Source organism: Rhodnius prolixus, unplaced genomic scaffold, assembly GCF_049639745.1.
Source record: "Rhodnius prolixus isolate KJV_2025 unplaced genomic scaffold, Rpr scaffold_12, whole genome shotgun sequence".
Classification (NCBI taxonomy): domain Eukaryota; kingdom Metazoa; phylum Arthropoda; class Insecta; order Hemiptera; family Reduviidae; genus Rhodnius; species Rhodnius prolixus.
Genome location: NW_027411635.1, coordinates 7,325,390 through 7,350,009, shown reverse-complemented (window position 1 = coordinate 7,350,009; position 24,620 = coordinate 7,325,390). Strand labels below are relative to the sequence as shown.

The 24,620-nt window shown below is 34.7% G+C and overlaps 1 protein-coding gene across 2 annotated transcripts in view; it reads left to right on the top strand.

Annotated features, from left to right (window-relative positions):
- LOC141461776 (paired box protein Pax-6-like) overlaps nt 1–22,227 on the top strand; it is a 101,374-nt gene extending 79,147 nt beyond the window's left edge. For both annotated transcript variants that reach the window (XM_074143095.1, XM_074143094.1), the window contains one exon: nt 21,062–22,227. In XM_074143095.1, the coding sequence (XP_073999196.1) occupies nt 21,062–21,328 (267 nt within the window). In that variant the 3' untranslated portion in view covers nt 21,329–22,227. The remainder of the gene's footprint in view (nt 1–21,061) is intronic.
- Nucleotides 22,228–24,620: the final 2,393 nt, after the last annotated feature.

Genomic DNA, 24,620 nt, shown 5'->3' with positions numbered 1-24,620 from the left:
AAAAAAAACATACTTTACAACACAAAGTTCTCATATTAAACATTAAATAAAATCCAAGGCCTCCTAGAGACCGAGAATCAAACCCAGTATCAGAACTTTTCCCGCAGAACTCTTTTAATTGCTCGACTTGATCGATCTAAAATAACATTCTTTTCCTTTTTGGCTCTTTGTCGTTTAATTCACCGTTTTCTTTTACTTGATAAATATCTTTTCTCATTTACTTCATTATTCAAAGTCTGATCTTAATTATCTGTTTTTAGTATTTCACTATTATAAAGATGTATGGTTGAAAATGGAACGATAATTAATTTAAAGATTGTTTGGCCTGACATGAGGTAGGTTACTAGCAATGATTACCTGAATTCGATCATGCCTTATTTATTAAAATTAAACCCTAATGTCTTAACGAGTTCAGCCATTATTCAGATCAAAAACTTCGATACAGTTCTAATCTCAAACAAAATGGATCTATGGATCAGTTCTATTGCTATCTAAACAGAAAAAAACATTTGAAAGCTTTACGAGTTATTCTGCTACACTAACTGTGCATAAAATGTATTCATAATTACAGATTATTTAAATTTCCTAATAATATTTAAGCAAGTAAATAAACTAACTGCATTAATTATAAAACATTAACTAATTTGTGACTCACTCTTTGCAGGACTTCCAATTAATATTAGGAAATTATATTTATTATTTTATATCTAAATCAATATCTACACCAATACCATCTTTTCTGGATATATCATCACTTTCCCCCTGCAAGGAATTGGTTAGTAGACTCCCAAGGGATCTGTCTACTCCAGTTTAAGAAAAGAAACCATACTCTAGAGCAGTGTTTGTGCCTCACCAAAATCTTTTTAAAATTCTTATGCTCCCTCATGGCGTTTCCCATTTTGCTTTATTGTTGTGAGCATCCAAATATTGAGAAATAAGCGCATAATCTCTTGAGAGCGAGTGATAGAGTTAATATAGATGCAATGGTTCATCTATGTATCATTAAATCGGCCCTTCTCTTTTTCCCTGAAGTCTCAAGAACCATCTCTGTGTTTTATTTCAGCGTTTCGTCGGTACTTTCCTTACGAATTTCTTACAGTCTGCGAATCGTTCATCTTCATCGGCTGTCCATGAAGATAATAGCATCCTGTTAAACTTGCCTTGTACGCTGATCATCTTGGAGAATGAACACTATCACCAACAGACTTTACTCTTGCTACCGGACAGGCTAACCAAATTCTGCACTAAGTAGAGAATTAAAATAAACCACGATAAGACTAACGCTATACTCTTCACCAAACGTAGACCCTCTTTTAATCGACAAATTAGACACAATAATTCTCTGATCCTGTGGTCTACCCACGTTAAGTACCTAGCCCTAACTTTGGACTACAAACTGACATTCACTACTCACGTTGAGGACAAAGTAAACTCAGGCAAACTGGACTACATGTCTATTATTTCCTCTACTCTCACGTGACTCCAAAAATGACTGGTGACCAACAAACTCCTCCTCTACAAAGTGGTCAAAAGGCCCAATGTTGCTCTACGCCTGCTGTACACTCCTATATCCAAAATCGCCTGCTGAAACTCCTTTCCATCCTAGTCTGCCATCCTAATACACTCTGCCGCGACATAGCCTCCTACAGATCCTTCTATTCCCTACAGGCACAGAAGAATCAAACATATCCTTCTCTAAATTTCTAGACTAGCTGCAGGTTTTTCCTTCCTTTTTTTCTCGCATTCTTATCCTTCAAATCTTAAGCTTTCCCGCATACCATTGTTATAAAGGTACATTGGCACTTCATGTCTGTATTTATTGTCCATATTTATAATAAAGATATTGTACATATTTATCTATCTATCTAGCAATTTGTTAATACATAAAAACACTGTTTTGGCACACTTCACAGCACTAAATTTTATGTTTATTGAGGTAAACATATTTAATTATGAACCCAAATACTTTTTTAATACGAATTCGAAAAAAATAAAGTAAAATTTAATTTTGTAAAGTGAGGTAAGAAAAATGTTGAATTCTCTGAGAGTTATTTTCTGAAATATCTCGGGAATTTCCACATGGATTTTTTTTTCCAATAAACTTGGACTTATGACCCCACCTAAAGTCCTATCGCTCTTAGAGAAAACGTTTTTAGGGAAAATTGATTTTTAGCGTGCTCTATGGAGGGCGGAATTGGGAGAAGTGCAATTTAAAGGATGATCCACTGTGTGTGAATTAGAAATCACATCACTATCCTAACCAATACTATATATTGACTAGTGTAGTGAACGTGTTTGTTAGTGTAGCTACCGTGTAAAAGTAGTGAGGGTAGAGCTAAGGTTTTTTTTTGGCCCGGAAATATACAACTCATGCATTATGTAACATGCTTCATTGTAAAGGAACCCCCTTCCCATCAGTAAACACACCACCGCCCTATAGGCACCCTATCTTCTTGTGACATTTTGGTTTAGCCGTGTCTGTCTGTCTAGTACAACTGTTTACGGGAATCAAACAACCAATACACTGTTTACAGCGTCTACAACAATAATGCACTTGTAAACAAACAAACCAAAAAAAGACAAAAAAAAAATGCATTAATTAAGATTTAGTGAGCTGAGACAGCTAAGGACTGTAGTATGTGGTCACACATTTTGTGTGAGAGATGATTTACCCCTTAAAAGAGTGTTTAGTCCAGCTACAGCAGTGTTCCTCAAACTGGTTGAGTTTATTAGTGGTGAGTTAGTTAGTGAGCTCACACTGCTCTGGACTACAGTATGTGATCACTGGTTTGAGTGTAACAGTATTGAGACCACAGTCAATAATAGCCTTTAAAAGAGTGTTTAGTCCAGCTGCAACAGTGTACACAAACTGGTTGAGTTTATTAGTTAGTGGAGAGTTAGTTAGTGAGCTCACATTGCTCTGGACTACAGTAATGGACATATATTTTGTGTGAGTTCATATTCACTGTCTGTGAGAGCCAGTAAAAGAGTGGTTAGTCCAGCTACAGCAGTGTTCCTCAAACTGGTTGAGTTTATTAGTTAGTGGAGAGTTAGTTAGTGAGCTCACATTGCTCTGGACTACAGTAATGGACATATATTTTGTGTGAGTTCATATTCACTGTCTGTGAGAGCCAGTAAAAGAGTGGTTAGTCCAGCTACAGCAGTGTTCCTCAAACTGGTTGAGTTTATTAGTTAGTGGAGAGTTAGTTAGTGAGCTCACATTGCTCTGGACTACAGTAATGGACATATATTTTGTGTGAGTTCATATTCACTGTCTGTGAGAGCCAGTAAAAGAGTGGTTAGTCCAGCTACAGCAGTGTTCCTGAAACTGGTTGAGTTTATTAGTTAGTGGAGTCGTAGTTAGTGAGCACACACTGGAGTCTATTGAAAATATTAAATAATGTAGAATATTAAAATTTTATTTTAATGGTAAATCTAGTTTTTATAAGCATATATTTATTAGTTAATCCTAGTTGAGCTCAGTAATTATTAAAGTATCTTATTCCCATATAATTTTGAAATAAAACTTAGGATTAAAATTGATTATATTACAAATTGAAAACAAAAGAATACCATACAAGATGTGAAAATTGAAAATACAATAGATATAGGCATCGATGAGCGAGCAACCATGGCAAAGATCAATTCAAAAATTATTTCTAAAAGTTTGAATTTTGTTTTATTTAAAAAAAATAAAATAAAATACCTGTAACAAAAGAAGTCGTTTTTTTTTATTATTTTTTTTTAATTTTGTTTATTTTCCACTTTTCTGAACAAAGAACATTTTATGTTAAAGTTGATAAGAAATTTTTATTTTTAAAATGGACTCTAACCGTTAAAGGTCACAACGACTAATGTTGAATTGTGACTTAATAATTAGATATTTGAGTTGAGATTGTTATTGAATTTTCTAATGTTTTTCAATAATAAATGGTATTTTTTTTTTTTTGCGCATCAACAGCTGAGGTCATTAGCGTCCGGAGCTTTTTCCAGTGCACTGCCGGCCTCCGGACAGTGTTCTCTCGTTACAGACAACACTGTCCATCACCGGACAGTGAGCTGTAAGAAGCTCCTAGGAAGAGAAAATCTAAGGGTCAACTGCTGGATTCGAACCCGGGACCTCCGCGTGGGAGTCCAGTATGCTAACCTCATAGCTAATCCCTTCCCTAATAAATGGTATTAATATGATTATTGTTTTCAAAATCAGTTTTTATTATAAAGACAATCTTCCATACTAATGATGAAATTGTGGGCTTATTTTTTGTTTCTGAAACACAGTTAAACTAAGTTAGGTTTCTTCTTCTTTCCTTCTAAAACCATAGCAATATTACTTGTTTTTCCACTTTTTTTTAAAGCATAAATATGATGACAATCAAACAGTTATTTTCGTGTAGAATTTTACATAATTGCTTATTCTACGAATTTATCAAATAACTGAGACCGAAAAATTAATTAAAACAAAAAATTACGCAATATTGTTTGACAGGGAAGGGATTAGCTATGAGGTTAGCATACTGGACTCCCACGCGGAGGTCCCGGGTTCGAATCCAGCAGCTGACCCTTAGATTTTCTCTTCCTAGGAGCTTCTTACAGCTCACTGTCCGGTGATGGACAGTGTTGTCTGTAACGAGAGAACACTGTCCGGAGGCCGGCAGTGCACTGGAAAAAGCTCCGGGCGCTAATGACCTCAGCTGTTGATGCGCCAAAAAAAAAAAAAAAAAAAAAAATATTGTTTGACAAAATAATTTGTGTCAAATTATTATCCAATTAGGATTCAGAATAAAATATGGGCGGTTAGGTTGACCAATCAGAAGTTAAAATTTTCGTGGCGACCACGCCCCAAAACTATACCCTTTCTTATTGGTTGCAATGATTGCTGGTTGAAATTTACCAGTTTTATAGCTCAGAAATAATTTTTAACTATAAGAAATTTCGTTTTGCTTATGAATTTTGTAAAATATAATGAGTTCCAAGTTTTTTCGTGTTTTTAGAAGTTGCAGGAAAATGGGGAAAAAAATATTTTCTCAACTTTCTATTAATAACTGCTCTGACATGAACCTATAAATTTTTAATTGCAAACATTCCTTTAAAAAAATTATTTGGAGAGTACTGAGATGTAACTGTTAGGTTTAGAGAGAGGAGAGTTCAAAAAAGGGAAAAAATACTGTAGCGATCGCTACGTGTCCTCGAAATCTTAGAAACTTTCAAGTTCAAGCCTCGCCAATTACATTTAGCTGATAAATACATTTACTTTTTTTTAAAAAAAATCGTGAATCAGAATTACTGAAGGAGAACAATTCAACAGATTGAGCACCCCTGGGTTAAAAGATATTTACACTACAATTCATCCCCTCGCAGGATTCGTAACTAAGGAGTAGAAGACCATGCTGGCGAAGTGATCGATTAAGTCTTCATGAAAATAACAAAACATACATATTTTATTTATTGGGCGAGTTAATTTCTCATATTTTACTGAGTGGTGCCTCCCAACAAGGTGCCATTTTGCGGTGCAAATTCTGCACAAGCGGCAGTCCTGTTTCTTAAACTGGTTGCTTTTATTAGTTAGCAGAGATTTAGCTTGTGAGTTCACTGCTCTGAGCTTCAGACATAGCTCAATCTCAAATGATTCCCAACTCCTTGCAATGTTCCTCTAAATGATTTTTTTTTATTTCATTTGTTAGTGAGCTCACAACGCCCTAAACTGAAAATCACTTGTAGGGCATTAAGTTGACTACTATTTTATGTTCATTAGTTTTTGTTCCAAATAGTATTGGTAGGTGGTACCACTGTGTGAATTTAAACAGTCGTTTTTAGGGTCATAACCCTAGAATGGACGGTGTCTATATAGATGGAATAAGTTGGTAGCTTATTGTCTAGCTTTGTGTACCGCTTATGATTTTGTGAGTGTGTGTGTGTGTGACAATACCTCTAACTCTCTCTTTGCCTGTCGCTTGGACAATTATATGTTCCAGTCGATTATTCCAGTGAACATAAACGGCTAAAGTGGCGCCAGTATTCAATTGTAATATAACCTATACTCATATAGCCTTCCCCCAATTCACAGCTTAATATAATAGTATACGGTTACCCTTCTTACCATAATGATTCGAGCGAACCCTCCTAAATACCTCAAACGTAATAGCTCTAAACACCGGAAGTATTGAAAGTCAAATGAGTGTAAAGGTATGCAGAGGTTCTTGACTACTTAATCATTTCTCAAATAGTTAACCTGGGATTATTGTCTAGATTCTTTTACATCAGACAAAATTAATAGATTAATAGAATTGCCTAGAATTTTCTTGCTGGAATGTAAAAAAAAAATTATATGTACTGGATTTAATACTGTGCAATCTATTGCATTCTCTAACATGGTTAGGATTGTGTCCAATCTATTTAAATTTGCAGTATGAAAGAGAATGTACTCTTTTTTTAGATTCACTTGGTCCGAAACATTGGTTTCAGGGTTTCAAAAGACCCTGTGTGTGAATCTGGACACACAGTTTTCGAGTAGGTTCCGATAAGGTGATTAGAAAAGTTTTATTTTAATAGATTTACCCTCAGCTACAAAGCACACCAATTATATTTATTTAACACCACTTTTAGCCCATCTTACCGTTTATTATCTAACTGACAATTCAACTTTAGCTAGCTCTCAACCCAACCTACCTTCTACACCAGATAAATAGCACAACTCCGCACTACTAGCAAGTACTTTATTAAAATTACTGACCAGCATACTGTTCATAATGTTAATCCTCAGATTCAATGCAAGCTTTCTCAAATGCCCCATGTATCAACCAATGAGAGAATTTTATAAACTTTAACAACGAGGAGAACTGGACGGACAAGTTGCTTGAACCCTAAAACTGTATCTGTTCTAAAATTAATTTGTACATATGTGAGTAACGTACTTACGAGTAAATTAAGAGCCTTAATTCTTTATAGGTCAACATAATTTCTTCAACGTGAAAATGAAAATAATAATTAATATTTATGTACAAAATAATAAAATTAAACTTGGAAAATAGTAATAAACTGATATTAAAATTTTTCTCTTCTCAGCTTTAAATTTATCTAGGTTCGTCTAGGAGTGGAGGCAAAATTTAAACAAATTTATAATGCAATTTTATTATTCTAAAAAATTAATGTTATTTTATAAAACCAAAGGTTAAACTATTTTTTTTTTTTTTTTTAATGATTTAAGGCGCTTCAACATCTAAGATTATTAGCGCCCGGAGCTTTTTCCAGTACACTGCCGGCCTCCGGAAAGTGTTCTCTCGTTATAGACAACACTCTCCATCACACCGGTCAGTGAGCTGTTAGAAGCTCCTAGGAAGAGAAAATCTAAGCTGGATTCGAACCCGAGCTAGCCTACTCTGTAGGATAATTTCACTTAATGTAAAAGCGTACTCGCTGACAGAGATTACAAAGTTGTTGTTCTGAATTGATACTTTATTTTTTACTTCCGTTTTATTAAATAATAATTGTTAAAAACTAAAATGATTACTTTTCTTTTTGCTTCTTTTCCAAAATTGACATTTAAGTAAATTAGTAGTGAAAAGTCGGTTAAGCAAAATTCCAGTTTTCTGCATTTACACCCCTCAGTTCGGGGTAGGGTTTTATTAAAAACCAAAAACATCCATATGGTCTTGAAGCTCAATAAATGCGCAACTTTTTCTGAAATTATGTGACTCCTTGATTCATTATTCATTGAATAAATACAGTTGAAAATTTTAACAAAAATCATCGAGAACGAATTTTTTTAGACATTAAAGTAACAATTTCATAGTTATAAGAAACGTTTTGAGGCTCTGTATTGAGCAAATTTATAGAAAATTTAATGCTATTTCGTTTGGAATAAGCAGATTTGTTGTAGGATAAAGGATAGAAAAGTTACGGCCGTTTGTATGGTGAAAAACGCGAATATCGACGGAATAGTTAAAAATGCAAATATCTTGGACACTGTTGAGAATTGGGCTAAAGTGAATAGAATATTTTTTGTTGCATTTGAGCTGCTCAATCACCTCCCGAAGTTTCGACCTCTCCTCCGTATACACCCTGTATAGCTGAACTATATTTAGATCTCAAATTAATTGTAGAAGGGTGTACGATGTGATAAACTGCCCAGTTTTAGTTTCGAACATATTTCTTGATGTCCACCATGACACTGGACCGACTGGGTTCGAGTTACCAAAACAAAAAAAAACATGCTGGTAAACAGTATACCAAATCAAGTTTAGAAGACTCAAATTCATTTGACGTTAAGCTGATAAGTGAAACTCTCCACTGAACACTCGATCACAGAATCTCGCACAGGTAGAGGAGGGGATTTTTGATTTATTGGCCGGACAGTTATAAAACAGATGTTTCTACAGATTTGTATCATTATTTTTTACACCCATTGTCCCAGTTAAACTCGTCTTTTCTCTTTTATTAACTTGCCAACATACATCTTGTTAAGTTATTGACATATGGTCTATTCTCTTTTATAATGTGATGGTATTATAAAAGAAGAAATCTTTATTACAAGAAATTTAAAAAGATAGATATATGTTAAACAACATGGTCTGGCGAAAGGATAACAATAGGCCTACAGGAAAGGTCGTATATAGAATCCAAAAGTGAGAATCTCTAGCTAACATAATATCCACAAACGGATGATTTCACAGGTGTTCCATCCAAGTATGGAATAGAGTAAACTACAGACTGACAGATGTCCTCGCTATCCAAGAAAACTTCTTAGAGACAGCAATAAAGTCACCACACGTACACAATAAACACCACCTGGTCACAAAGTTTTGGTCACAAACACTTTTTAAAATCTTTAACTTAGCATGTTGTACGTGTCACAGGGAAACCCATGCATGAAGTGACAAAAATGTTTTCGTTATTCTCGTTAGTTGTTTGCCGTGTTTGGCGGATCTAGAGACAAATTCTCCATTGAGTATTTGTAGAAATATATTAGTAATAATAGTTTTAGAGAGGGCCTTACCTGCCGGGGGCAAACTCCTATCCTAAAGGTACACAGCATCGAGATCTCTAAAAATGCAAATCTATAGCACTTTGCGAACCAAATAACACTTTATTGAAGAAAATAGGTTCACGAAACGATAATTCTAAATGTTTGCAAAACTTCCTCTTAGTAGGTGCAAGAGCAGAACGTTGCTTTGATGTTACGTATGGGAGCCCTATCCCTTTCATCCTTCCAAATTTCATTACAATCGGGTCAAGTTTTACTGAGTTATTAGTAATAATAATTTTGGAGGAGGCCTCACATATATGGGCTAACTCCTCTCCCATTCGATGTACAGCGTCGAGGCCCCCATAAGGCAAAACCACATAAAATTCCGAATCGAATGACACCTCATTCATGAAAATCGGTTCCTAGTAGAGAAAAAAGGTAACAAGAAGAACAAGAACATTTTCTGAAAATGCCGTTTTTCCTCATTTTCGGCAACTTTTTTCTCGAAATCTATCAGATCTAGGTTGTTGCAAAAAAAATACAGTTATAAAGGAGGATTTGCCCTATATTATAAAGAAAATTTGGGAATTTTATCTTTTTTAGAAAAAGAGAAAAAAATTGTCAAAGTTGGGTGTTTTTCAACGTTAAGCTTTTTCGTGCAGTTTTTGACGATCAACCCTTAAACAACCGTCCTACCGGACAGTTTTAATATGTAAACTAACTAGAAATAACTATAGTCTAGCCTACTTTATAAAATATCTGAACTATTTAGGCAGTTTATTCGATGTATCACAAATTCTAGATCTTTTATAAAATGGGTATTGCAAAAAATTAAGTACATACGAGGGTCGTTTGAAAAGTCCGTGCAAAAATAAAAACTACTTAATTTTTTGGGATAAACCTTTTTTATTTTTCAACATAGTCTCCTTTTAGGCTTATACACTTCGTCCAACGCTGCTCTAGTTTGTTGATCCCTTCCGAATAATAGGATTTGTCCAAGTCTGAAAAATAGCCATTCGTTTCTGCAATCACCTCCTCGTTTGAATAAAATCTTTTTCCCGCCAGCCATTTCTTCATATTGGGGAACAAATAGTAGTCCGAGGGAGCCAAGTCTGGAGAATAGGGGGGATGTGAAACGAGTTGGAACCCTATTTCCATTAATTTTGAGACCACAACTGCTGAGGTGTGAGCTAGTGCGTTGTCGTGATGGAAAAGGACTTTTTTGTGGGCCAATCGTGGGCGTTTTTCTTGTAGCTCGGTTTTCAAACGGTTCAATAACGATGAATAATATGCACCTGTAATAGTTTTACCCTTTTCCAGATAGTCGATGAGGATTATTCCTTGCGAATCCCAAAAGACAGTCGCCATAATCTTTCCGGCCGAAGGAACGGTCTTCGCCTTTTTTGGCGCAGATTCCCCCTTGGTAACCCATTGTTTAGATTGTTCTTTGGTCTCAGGAGTGTATTGATGTATCCATGTTTCATCCACAGTGACGAAACGACGCTTAAAGTCCTGCGGATTCTTCTGGAACAGCTGCAAACCGTCCTTGCAACACTTCACACGATTTCGTTTTTGGTCAAGCGTGAGCAATCGCGGCACCCATCTTGCGGATAGCTTTGTCATGTCCAAATGTTGATGCAAAATATTATGTACCCGTTCATTCGAGATGCCCACAGCACTAGCAATCTTACGCACCTTCACTCTTCTGTCATCCATCACCATATCATGGATTTTATCAATGATTTCTGGAGTAGTAACCTCAACAGGGCGTCCAGAACGTTCAGCGTCACTTGTGCCCATATGGCCACTCAGAAAATTTTGAAACCACTTATAAACTGTTCTAATCGAAGGTGCAGTCACCATAATGTTTATCAAGCTTCTCTTTAGTCTCCTGAGGCGTTTTGCCTTTCATAAAGTAGTGTTTAATCAACACACGAAATTCTTTTTCGTCCATTTTTTGAAAATCACTCGACTTCCTCGATTCAAACGAATGCCAAACACAAAGAAATTGACCGATCTGGCTGAAACTTGGTGTGTGTTCTTCCAAGAGATGCTACTAACTAAACATAACCTCGATACGCGCCAGTAGTGCTATCTCTCTGACTTTGCACGGACTTTTCAAACGACCCTTGTAAAGCAATAAATCGTACATATTTGTTACAACAATTATGCGTTTTTAAATTAAAATATTATAATTAAATTAAGCGAAGCTAAAGAAATTTTAAGTATCAATCTCATTAAAAATAAATGTACATGAATTAAAAAACATAACATTTAAGCACTTAATGCTTGTAATTAAGTAGAAACAGTCTTATTTACAAAAGTTACAAATATAAAACTAAAAGTGCATTCTTTACTTAGTTTAAATAACAAATGAAACTAAAATCAAAGCAACATAAAAACAAACAAAGTATTGAAACTAAAATAAAGTAAATGTGATTTACGTGATACATATTAATTAAAGTGAAAATTAAAACAAACTCAAGGTCACTGACCATCAGAGGAAATACTTGTAAATAATACTTGTATTTACAAATTAAAAAGAACTAACTTAATGATTACAACAATAGAACCTAAATATTATGTTCTTTAATTTATTTTATTAATCTAATCTGCTTTGGACAAACTGATTTTGTACAAATTACTTTTGAGACCGATCTGGACTTCGTGGAACACACCAACATTTGCAGAAAACAATCCTACCATTTTACAGCTTCTTCTTCATATTTTTTTTCATCGCTACTTGTATCTTCCAATTTATTGGCATGTTCAAACATGTCAATGTTTCACAAATTAGCCACTTTTCTTTCCTGGTATTTTATAAGATATCTAAGCATTATTTATAAAGTCGTAATAATAATCTGTTTTCTGTTTTAATTTTAAACTAATAGTAGACGTAGGTAATTTGTTTTTGATTTGTTTTAAGTATCGATCGTTTTCAAAATAGATGTACGTAAAATAAACAGCATAATCTTTAAATGAGTACTTAATACTTGTAATTAAAGTCGTTTATTGTATTTACATGTTACACACAATTCATTTTAGGCAATTTGTTGAGATTTATAAAGTAACTTGTCTTTATATAAAGTGACATAATTTCATACTCTGAAGGTAACCTATTAAATAACTGTTCTGTCCTAACCTATAAAATAACTGTCCTAATTTGGGCCTTATTTTTTTAATGATTTAAGGCGCGACAACATCTAAGGTAATTGGCGCCCGGAGCTTTTTTCAGTACCCTGCCGGCCTCCGGACAGTGTTCTCTCGTTACAGACAACACTGTCCATCACCGGACAATGAGCTGTAAAAAGCTCCTAAAAAGAGAAAATCTAAGGATTTGAACCCGGTACCTACGCTAACCACTTGGGCCTTATTGTTTTATTAAATCTTCAAATCTATATTTTCTTGTAATTCAGTAACTAGTCTTGCTTTCATCCGGATTTTCTAAATACTCTAAAATAAGGTGATACGAAGGCTTCAAATTTATTTCTTCTGCAACCTTTTTGTCCGCCCCGTTGGCCGTATTAATTTGTTCGACAAATTTTTATGGTAAATATTGCAGAACGAGATTGACCGGCATCATAACTCCCCGTTTTATAGCCAGATTCTAGACAGAATGCGATTATTTACTGTACACACCAGATCGTCGGATTAATTTTTTTGAACGTGGGTGGGTCGTTTAAAATCTGGCACCAATGGCAACGGTTAATCTTCCTCAGCCATCAATACGCCACTGCCCCCTTAACTTAGGTTCATTTTGGGAGAATACCCCTTAGTTTAGGGCATTATATATATATTAAAAAAAAAAAAAAAATACTGTACATGTAGTGTAAACAAGTTAAACCCTTAAAACACTGTAGGGCATTGTTTTGTGACAATTCCAGGCCCTTAGTTTACACTTTTAGTATTGTCAATAAGTCACATACATACCTACACTCACACAACAGTTCCCCTACCGCGTTTCTCCCTATTAGACTATCAGATTCATCCCTACTCTACAACATATTACGCCAACCTAATAATGGGTTTGTACCTCACCCTTCATATTTACTCTATTCTGTAGATCGTGCATGGAGTGGGGCGGTAAATTACTTCAACACCTCCATAATTTACTTCTCCAGTTAAAATTCCCCCTCCACTTCTAATACATTTATCTATTTTGATATGAAAATATATTCACTGAATATCATTAATTTACGTCAGGCTATTTTTAGATACAAAATTAAGACTGTAGTTCTCAAGACAATTAAGTTATGCAATTACTAAAATAAGTAGGACAGAAAAGCAATATCAGAGTCATTACCGCAAGGCTTATGTCGTGAAAATGATGGAAAAAAGAAGACGATTTTACAATAATTCCCCCCACCCACAAAAAAAGAAGTTCCCAAAAAATTTGTCTCAAATTCATTGAGGTATTTGAGTTCAGGCTTAGGTCAATGTGAAATTTAGTCCTCTCTCTTCTGGAAACGATTTTTTCACATTAAAAACAAATTAGTTTGACATTTAAAAACATACGTTTTACTAAGTTTACGTAAGTATGATCCATAATCTGAGCAATATCATTCATTTTTCTTATTAAATAGATTATTCTTTTTTCTATTGAGATCAATAACTTTAGGTCTAGCACAATTTGTTCATTTCCTACCACTTAATAAAAGTTTGGCTGACGTTACGCTGAATAAAGTACCTTTCAATTCTGCCATTTTGGGTTCAAATTCAAAATCAAAATTAGCTTTGCCTGATTTCTACGCTCAGTAAGTGCAAGACTATATGATCAACGTCATACGCCTTTACGAGCTTCTAAAGGCATCGTAAAACTCACGTTTTAAAACTATTAAAACTAAAATAAGAACTTATTATTTATATATGTATACAATTAATGATGGTGATTTACACCAACTGTCAATTGGAGATCTAGAAACCAATGGCACTTCAGCCAACCTCTAGGATTTCCTGGGATGTGAACGGAGTTCAGCTTCAAGATAAGAGTTCCTAAACTTTATCACCTTATATCTCCTTTATAAACAAAGCTAGAAAGTTGCGATTGTAGTGGTAAATGAGTACTATAATTGTCTATATTTCCGCAGAGATTGCACCAATAGGATAGGTAATAAGCAATTCAAAATATAAAAGAAATGTATAACCCCCAAACTTTATCACCTTATATCTCCTTTATAAACACAGCTAGAAAGCTGCGATTCTGCACAATTGTAGTGGTAAATTAGTACTATAATTGTATATATTTCCTTAGAGATTACACAAATAGGACAGGAGATACAGCAATTCGAAATATGAAGGAATTGCAAAACTCCCAAACTTTATCACCTTTTATCTCCTTTATAAATACAGCTAGAAAGTTGCAATTCTGCACAATTGTAGTGGTAAATGAGTACTATAATAGTCTATATTTCAGCAGAGATTGCACCAATAGGATAGGTAATAAGCAATTCAAAATATAAAAGAAATATAAAACTCCCAAACTTTATCACCTTATATTTCCTTTATAAACACAGTTAGAAATATACATTTTTGAAAAATTTCGATTAATTAACATTAAAATCACTTCATTTGTTATTTGTTTCGTACAGAATTTAAAAAACAAATAATTTTGGTTACTGAAACTTCTAAATTAGGGAATATTTTGCATTTATTATTATAATTTGAAATTGATTGATTGATAGTAAAATATTCCCTAATTTAGACGTTTCAGTAACCAAAATTATTTGTTTTTTTAAATTCTGTACGAAACACATAAAAAATGAAGTGATTTTAACGTTAATTAACCGAAATTTCTTAACATTTTTTTTTTCAAAATACAGCTTCTTTAATTATTCATAACTTTGAAAGTAAAATGGCCATTAAAATGATTCCAACTGCATTGTCTTTATAGCAAATTATATTTAAATAAACTTTGTACGATTACATGTTTTGCTAATAATTTGAAAAGATACAAAATATTTAATTAGGATTTTGTATAAAAAAAAAAAAGCAAAACAAATATCTTTTGATCAATGGTAGCGACCTCTAAATATTAATCGATTTTGCTCTAATAAGGACGAAACTTTTTGTTTTTAAATGAACTTTGATTTTCCACCCGGCGCTCCTTAAAATTTAAAAGTCAACTTTTTTGTTTTTTTTTTAAACACCCTAATGTGAAGGCACACATTCATACGCGTCCTGGGCAAGTAGGTTTGGGAAGAGAATTAGTACAAGTAATGAATGGGAGATGGAACTCAAAATTAGAACGCTCGCTGCACCGAATTGGCCGAGTTTAGGAGATTTGGATAGACTTTGAAAAGATATGAAGATAAGTTTGTACAAGATTAGAGGAACGAGTTGGGCATGCATTTAGTAAAGAGTCTTGGTTTTATAGAAAATGTATATGATATAATGTTAAGAAACTGGTACTGAGTAAAAGTGGGTACTGAATTTTCAGGCACGAGAGAGATATTGTTGAACTTAGTAATTTCTTTTAAGTAATACAAAACCTCTTTTTTTCCCTCAATTTTTCCCTTTTTTTTTTTGGCGGAAGCATGAGGTGAGGTTAGAAGATGGACCCTTACCAGCGAACCGTTAAAATGTTTCTCAATATCTCCAGTCAGGCTTGAATTACGTAGTGCGGAGAAAGTAACAGCGGAGGAGAAGCTATATACAGACACCCAGACGGATTCTACAATGAGACTTGAGTTAGGGGTCTCGCCTAACCTAGTACACTAACTTCACCATTCTAACTATTCTATCTGTATAATGTTTTACGCCCTCAACAATCTTTATAACCATCACCATAGCAACATGGCTGGCTTTACTAATACAATGAATACTAAAACTGAATATTAAAACAATCACGCAACACTCGTCTCTACAATAATTATTATACCTATTCAGTAAACTGGTCGGTCTATACATTATACTGACTTGAAGCACTTTAGAGGCACACTCTGTACTTAAAACAGCTACAAAGCACTGGATATCTAACAAGGTATCCCCAATTAGGGTTCTGTAGAATGGTGAAGACCCAGTATTAACTAACTAAACCCCTTTCATGTGGACATTGATGGAAATTTGGCACTTTTGTGCTGTACGAGGTGTGGCTACTAAATAACGAGACTAATGTAATTTAAAACATTTTATTTTCAATTTATACATATTTAGTTATTATCACCTTCAATATACACCCCTCCCCTATCGCTACAACGCTCCATGCGAATTTACCATTGTTCTGAAACAGTGCTGGAAGTCTTTTTCTGTGAGCTCCTGCATGACGCGTGCCGCTTTTTCTTTCACAGCTTCAACGGACTGAAATCACGATCCTTCTTAATGTAGATTTGACTTTGGGGGAACAGATAAAAGTCATATGGGGTCAGATCAGGCGAATAAGGCGGATGGCCTAAAACTGGGATATTGTACTTGGCTAGAAACGTCTTGACAGACAATGTAGTGTGAGCTGGCGCGTTGTCTTGATGGAGAACCCCGTGACTTGTTCTTCCAAAAAATCGGGTCGTTTTTTCCTTACTCTTTCACGGAGTTGAGCAAGCACCTCACGGTAGTAATGTTGATTAATTATAATCGATATTTTCATCAGTTTTGGACGTGGAAGGGCGACCCGGGTGGTCATCATCTCCGACGTCTTCTCGGCCATCTTGGGAACGCTTGAACCGCTCAAAAACTCGCGCATGTGATAAACATTCATCGCCATAAACTTCTTTTAATAAAAGACAAGTTTCAGTAGCGGTTTTACCCAGTATCATTTGAAATTTCACAATTCGTGGCTCTACTACAATGTGTAGTGTCATGTTTTCGGCAAAACGAAACTAACACCTCTTACACAAATGACGGTTTCGGTCAGACAGATTTCTCTACAAAACACGCGAGACGCTGCAATAGAAAGAGAAGGCTTTACGCTGCACAGCTGTTGGTCGTTAGGATTTGGTGTATGCATAGTTCTTCTGTAGCAGCATCAGTGTCGTTATTTAATAGCCACACCTCGTGATTCCGAGTGGACATATTTTTTGATAGGGAAGGCATTAGGCGCAGTGGTTAGCAGGCTGGACTTCACTTTTTTGGGTTAAATAAAAAAAAAAATGGCTCCATCGCCAACGCGAGTTGATCTCAAACTTTTATCCTATAACATTTTTCACAGGAGAATTCTATTTGAGCATTTTTGGCAACATACGGTTAGTAAGTTTTCCTTTGAAGTAATTTTTGCTTTTTCTTTTACAATGAATGGCGCTCTATTCGGTTAGGTTTTTCAAAAATTATAGTAATTTAAAATTTGAAAAAGAAATTTCAGTTTAATGTCAAAATTACCTCTTTTTTTTTTAAAAAAAAAAAAGAAGCTGTTCAAACTGGGCACCATCAACGGATAGGCAAGCCACAATTCTGGACTCCCACGCACTGCTTGTAGCAGCACTTATGGTGGCGAAGTCAAGATCTAGACAGGCTAGAGTTATTCGACGTTCCAGATCTTCGACTGAAGCCATAGGATTAAGGTTACTGTACACTTTATTTTTAGATATCCCCACAAAAAATAGTCCATTGGGGTTAAGTCCTGAGTTAGAGATGGCCATTGGATAGGACAATGAGTTCCTATGCACTTTTCATGGATATTTCTGCCCAGCTAACCTCGAACCACTCTCGCCGGGCAACCATCTTGTTGAAAATACATATCTAGCCGACGTTGTAGAGGAACATCTTCAAGCAGAACTGGCAAAATGTCTCTTAAAAAAAGTTAGATACCTTGCACCAGTTAAGTTCTTTCTATAGAAGTATGGGCCGATTAGTTGATTTCCTAAAACTCCACACCAAACGTTTGTAGAAAAAACAACCTGTACGTCGAATAACTCTAGCCTGCCTAGATCTTGACTTCGCCACCATAAGTGCTGCAACAAGCAAAGCGTGGGAGTCCCAGAGTTTTGGCTTACCTATCCGTTGGTTGTGCCCAGTTTGAACAGATTCTTTAAGAAAAATAACGTAATTTTGACAGTAAACTGAAATTTGTTTTTCATATTTTAAATTACCATAACTTGGGAAAAACCTAACCGATTTCAAAAAATTTGTTTTTTGTTTATATGAGCTCAAATACTATAAAAATATGCAACAAAAAATATAACGTTCCATTTGAAAAACAAAAGTTGGATGCTGTATCTCGAGATACGAGGGTTTAAAAAAATGGGTCAATCACTGAAAATAAACTAGACTAAAAATGATTAAATACGTGTTTTTTATTTTTTTGAAATTTCCCGCCGTTAAAAAAAAAGTGGGTGGAGCATATAACTCTGGTCACCCTGTATATAAGATCACACAAAATCGATAAGTATAGATATCATATTAAAAAAAAGGCCTAAAACATTTTTAGTATTGGGATTTCCGTCACAGATACGCAGAAATAATACTAACTAAAAAATTGCAAGCAGGTAGAATTTCAATTAAAGCAATTAGAACCATTACGCGAGCAATTAAAGCTTAGAGTGGCTTTAATTAAATGAAATCTGTACATGCACGTTTTATATGATGTTAAATGAAAAATATGTCAATAGCCTAGTAGACTATATATAAACATATACAGATAGAGGAATTCTGGCACAGTAAATTAGCATTAAGTATTCCTATCTAGTAATACCAAATTAGATACTTGGTAGCTGTTATAATTTAAGATCTACAAAGTTTTGTAATAGAGTTACTGCTAACTAAGAAATGGGCTAAATTAGAGCAGTTTTACTGATCTGTATAACATGACGGAACAATATCTCATTATGGAGTGAATCCGAATTGAAAATACAACAGAATTATAAGTTGTAGTGAATTTAGTTGGCTAAAATTTTAGTTCTACAAAGTTTTGCCATAGAGTTACTGCTAAATGAGATGTGCGCTTATGTTTTGTAAAAAAAAAATCGATTGTCAACTTTAAAACAATAGTCTAGCTAAAGATTGTTCTTTAAAGTTAAAAGACCCAGTCCCGCGTCTAAGTAATAACTCCGCTACTGAAGAAGCGAGGCCTAAACACTGAGACAAACAAACATCTTTGTTCTCTGTAAACAATGAATCTGCTCGGGAACAAAATAAAGAAAGTGTTAAAGAGTGCATTGTTCGCTAGGACCACCTACTGGACTTCTGTCATCGTAGCGCAGATGTCACTCAGTAGACGAATTTCTGTCTCCCCGACCATTCTTAGGCGTCTTTAATCAAAACATAACGCCTTTTACCACTCTCTAAACATTAATTCCAAGTCTTTCTATTATTCAAATAGAATTTGATATAGCTTGGACTGGGCTAGGTCAGAAACTAGTGCTGCACGAGACCGAGACGAGGTGGGACTTTAAGAACTATATTCAAAAATATAAAACTTACATTAAAAATAATAATGATGTATGACATATCGCGATATTCAATATTCGAATTCGTTGGCATATTGATAGCAAAATGACAACTAAATATCTAATGAAAATGTAGACTTTAAACTATCTTTTCTTCTTGTTGTATTTATTTGTTTTTATAAGCCGTATTAGGATAAAACATGTCAGTTTTTAACTTGGAGATTATAGCGATAAGTAAGTTCTCGGCTTATTCAGTTTTATATTTTTGAATATAGTTCTTAAATAAATTAATTATTAAATTACACGTTTGCAAAAAATCGTACTGGATTTGATGATTCTGTTCAGTTATATTCTTATGGTAGGTGAATTCCTTTCATAATGCCGACGCTGTTTTGAGGCCTACTTTTTTGCAATTAATCACAGATTTCTGCATCAATTTTTAACATAACCCCAATTATTGTATACCGTTCGAAAGGTGATCGTATGTAGATGTTTTTCCTGAATAGTGCACGGTTTTTTCATATAAAACGTTTTTGAGAAAAATGAAGTCAAAGTTTTTGGAAAAAATTAGAAACTTGCTATTTCCTATGTTTGGGCCACAAAGTAAAATACTTAATATTATTATTTTGGAATACAAATTAGCTTATTTAAAAGGAAATTTAACCTTCTTTGTAATGAGCTTATTAAAATAGCTGTAGCTTTAATAGTTTGAGAAATATAGGCAACTTTTTGCTAAAAAGTAGTAACACCTTGAAAAAAACATAAAATTAAAAATATCTACAAAACGGAGCCGAATCGAGCCATAGTTTATATGGAATTTTTTGTTGCAAATGATGCCCAGAATCGCCTCCCGAAGTTACCGTAGTCTTATGCTGAACACCCTGTATAATAAAATCGTATCTTTTAATAATTAATTCGGTACCAGTAATGATTATTTATTAATAAAGAACACAATTTTTAAATTTTGTAGCTAAATATTAATATTTGAAAAACCGAGACGAGACCGAGATTTCTCTAATAAATCTCGACGAGATATATATAATGCTCGGTCTCGGTCTCGGTCGCTCAAATCAGACCATTATCAGAAACAAATGGGATTCACAGATCGGTGTAAAAAACCATGGTATGGTTGCTCACATTAAAAGGGTGCATCATCAGTGATGGTTCCGAAGCTTTACTTATTTTAAAAAATCAAGATTTTTTGTTCTGATTGAAAGTTTTATAAAAAAAAAATTAATTTTAATAGAAAGTCTATTTATTTTTATCAAGATGTTTTTTTTGAAGAATTCCACATCCAAAAAGAAATAATGGATTTTCTCTTTAAATAGGGCTGTATCGATCGAACCCAAAATGTGAGAGCTTTAAAGTTCGCTTGAATAATCTTGCTTTAATATAAAAAAAATTCTATTTTTGAGTAAGCTGTGTAAAAATTTTAATAGGTATTTAAGTTTACAACCTTCTGATTTCTTTAGGTACCAACCATTAATCAGTTTAATGAATTTCTTTTAATCTGTTTTATTTTGGTTTAAAAGTCTGGTTATTATTTTATAGCATCCCACTGATGGAACTCACGAGCATGTTTATAAACCACGATCAAGCTGTTGAAAGTAAGAACCAAATTGGTAGAAAGAAGTTGAACAATAAATGCGCAAGTTGAGCTTGGTGTTTCTAACTTGAAAGCTTCCAATAAAGCTTCAATTAAACGTTCAGTACGTGGTTTTCTTTCTAAGCACCAAATCAATGCAAATAACTTTCTGATAGTGTATGTATTTTATTATTGTTCCAGGTATCGTCAATTAATCGAGTATTGAGAAATTTGGCTGCCCAAAAAGAAGTACCTTGTGCGGTTACCGTATCGCCCACACCGGACACAGTATACGATAAACTGCGTCTACTGAATGGACAGGCTACACCTTGGTCAAGACCTACACCATGGTATCCGACCACAGGCGGAAGTCCATTCTCCTCGTTTCAACCTACAAGTGTAAGTCCGTCCGTGCTACCGGAAGTAGCCGATCTACCCTCCTCGAAGAAAGGTAAGCCTAAAAGATAAAAACATTTAGCCTAAACTTATATTGGTGATAAAATTTGAATAGGCTTACAATTTCTATTTATCTAAGTTATTTGCGGAAGAATGAGTCCATATTAAGGAGTTTTGTGTAATAATATTAATAATAATAATAATAGAGTTTATTGCCAAAATATTCTTATAAACACAAAAATAAGTAAAAAGATAAAAAACGAAATAAACAATCAAATTCCTTATAAAAATAAAAAGAATAAAAAAATAATGCAATGGAAATATCCGTCTGCCGAGTTGCATTTTTACAAAAGAGAAATTTATTTATTCATTCTTCCTTTCTCTTTTTCTCCTCTTTATCTTATACAATGATAACCCTCCTGCAGCTAAAAAATACTATAAAAATTGAAAAAACAAAGATCAATAATTAAACTCGTCAACAAGTGCCTTCCTATATTGCAGTGCCTCTTTTAAGTAATTAATCAAATTCTGCCAGTTGTCTCCGTTCAAAATAAAACAGACCTCATCTGTGAATAGGATTCTTTTTTTTAAATAATGTACTTTGTAAGGCGCCAAAATCGGGCAAACTCCAATAAAATGTACAATATTTTCCACCTCATTTAAATTACATAAGGCACAAGTTTGGGAGGCTCCCGGATCAAACGGTCTGTAATTTAAATTTAGCGATTCTGACCTTGCTTTCAAAATCAACAGTGCATCCTCAAACTTTTCGCTATAGAGGTAATCGCATCTGTCATACACCAGCTTCGGGTAAACAATGTGGTGTTGTCCCTGTCTCGCCCTGGATATAGCATTCAATCGCTCATTTTCGCTTATACGTTGTAAAAGAAGTGCCAAATTACCTTTCCAAGTTTCTGTGTTTTCTATTTGAAATAGTGGCACTTGCAGCTGTATACACAGATTTTCCCAGTCTCGCCAACATAACATTTTATTAGATAAAATTCTATGGGCTATTAATTTTGGTAATCTGTTATCAGACATTTTTATTGCTTTTAAAACATATTTTATCTGGAGTCCTAATGTATACACATACGAAGGGGTACCCAAAAAAAACCGGAATTATTTTTTAAAAGCTATTTATTTACAAATTTTTTACAGAACAACCTTATTCCCTTCAAAATACTCTCCATTACAACTAATACATTTGTCCCACCGGTGCTTCCACTGTTCGAAACATTTTTTGTAGTCATCTTTAGAAATGGCTGACAGCTCCTTCTTCGTTTTTTTCTTGACCTCTTCAATGTTGTCAGATCGGTGACCTTTCATGCCCTTTTTCATGCGTGGAAATAAGAAAAAGTCGCACGGAGCCAGGTCAGGAGAGTAAGGTGCGTGGGGCAGCGGAACCATGCCATTTTTAGCCAAAAACTGTGTAACAGAGATGGCTGTGTGTGCAGGTGCATTGTCGTGGTGGAAGAACCAGTCTCCTGTTTGCCATAAATCGGGTCTTTTTTGGCGAACACTATTGCGCAATCTTTTCAAAACTTCCAAATACAAGGTTTGATTGACGGTCTGACCTGGGGGGACAAACTCTGAATGGACTACGCCTTTGGCATCAAAAAAGCAAATCAGCATTGTTTTGATGTTTGACTTGACTTGACGACATTTTTTTGGTCGGGGTGAAGATGACGTCTTCCATTGGCTCGACTGTTGCTTTGTTTCTGGGTCATAACCATAGCACCATGACTCATCACCAGTAATGACCTTTGACAGAAAGTCTGGATCAGTTTCAAGCTGTTGTTTCAAAGCACATGTTTCAACTCGATGTTCTTTTTGATTGTCAGTCAGAACTCGAGGAACAAACTAGGCAGCAACCCTTTTCATCCCCAAATCTTCCGTTAAAATTCGCTGAACCGAGCTCCAAGATAACCCACTACTCTCTGACAGTTGATCAATTGTCTGTCGACGGTCTGTGAACACCAGCTCTCGAATTTTTTCAACATTTTCGTCGATTCGGGCAGTTGATGGACGTCCAGAACGAGGTTTGTCATCAATCGACATGTCGCCATTTTTAAACCGAGTAAACCACTCGTATACTTGAGTTTTTCCCATAGCGTCATCTTTGTAAGCTGTTTTCAACATTAAAACACTTTCAGCAGCATTTTTGCCGTGTAGAAAACAAAATTTCAGAGCTGCACCTTGTTCACTTAAACTTGCCATCATAAAAAACGAAAAAAGAACAAAACAGCGCTGGTAAAAACAATCACTGCAGATGAACAGAACAAGCCAGGCAGACAACACAGGCAGGACTGAACTGGCAAGGAATTGCGCTATACACGTCTAGCGGCAGAAATGCGTACTACATAAGCTCCATGCGCGGCAACGCAATTCCGGTTATTTTTGGGTACCCCCTCGTACATGCTGTTCAAGCCCGTTTCTAACTCGATTATATAATTTGCAGTATTTTTCAGCAGTTTTAACAATTTTTTCACAAAAAACCGTTGCAATTTTTCAACTATGTCATATTTTTTAAATCCCCAAACCTGGGCTGCATATGTCATTATCGAGCGGGAAGTTGCATAAAAAACCTTTAATTTAGCATTAATAGGGGTATTACAATTATTAATTAATTTTGCCCAAGTGCAGTTGATGGCGAATTTAGACAAGCGCAATTTATCGTTAAGGTGAGGCTCAAAGGAGAGAGACGGTGTAAGGCAGACTCCTAGATAGCTGTATCTGTTAACTATTTCTATGTTTTCTCCTTCTAAATTCCATTTTTCATTGACAGAGTGTCTTCCTCCCTTCTTTCTAGCAATCATTATCTTGGACTTTGCTAAATTCACTCTGAGCCCCCACGATCTGCAATAACTACCTATTTATCTATTATCTAACTATTTATCTAAGTTATTTGCGGAAGAATGAGTCCATATTAAGGAGTTTTGTGTATCTTTGGGTAGTTTGATATCAGTTTAATAAGGAGCTACAAGTTTTTTGCTAATATCTTTGTTAACTGATTGGCAGGGTGGCAACTATGTAAAAAGTTATTTACTCAAATAAACTCAGCCTACTTAAGCTATATTGCCTTAAATTTTAGGCTTAACTGGAATAATACTACAATAGCATAAGAATCCTTCAAAGAATATTATTATTTCAGCACAACGTTCTTTGCGTTTGTTTTTTTATCTTATAAACATTGGGACTTTTACTGATAAATACTTAAGGTTGAGCCAACCTAAAATATTTTTGGAACAAGAAAACATTTGTTTAGTTAGTTCATAATATGCAGCCTTTTTGAATTCTGGGTTTTATGCGAATAAACAGAGACCAAACTCTCATGAAGTATGCCGTAAGTTTGCATTGTCCTCAG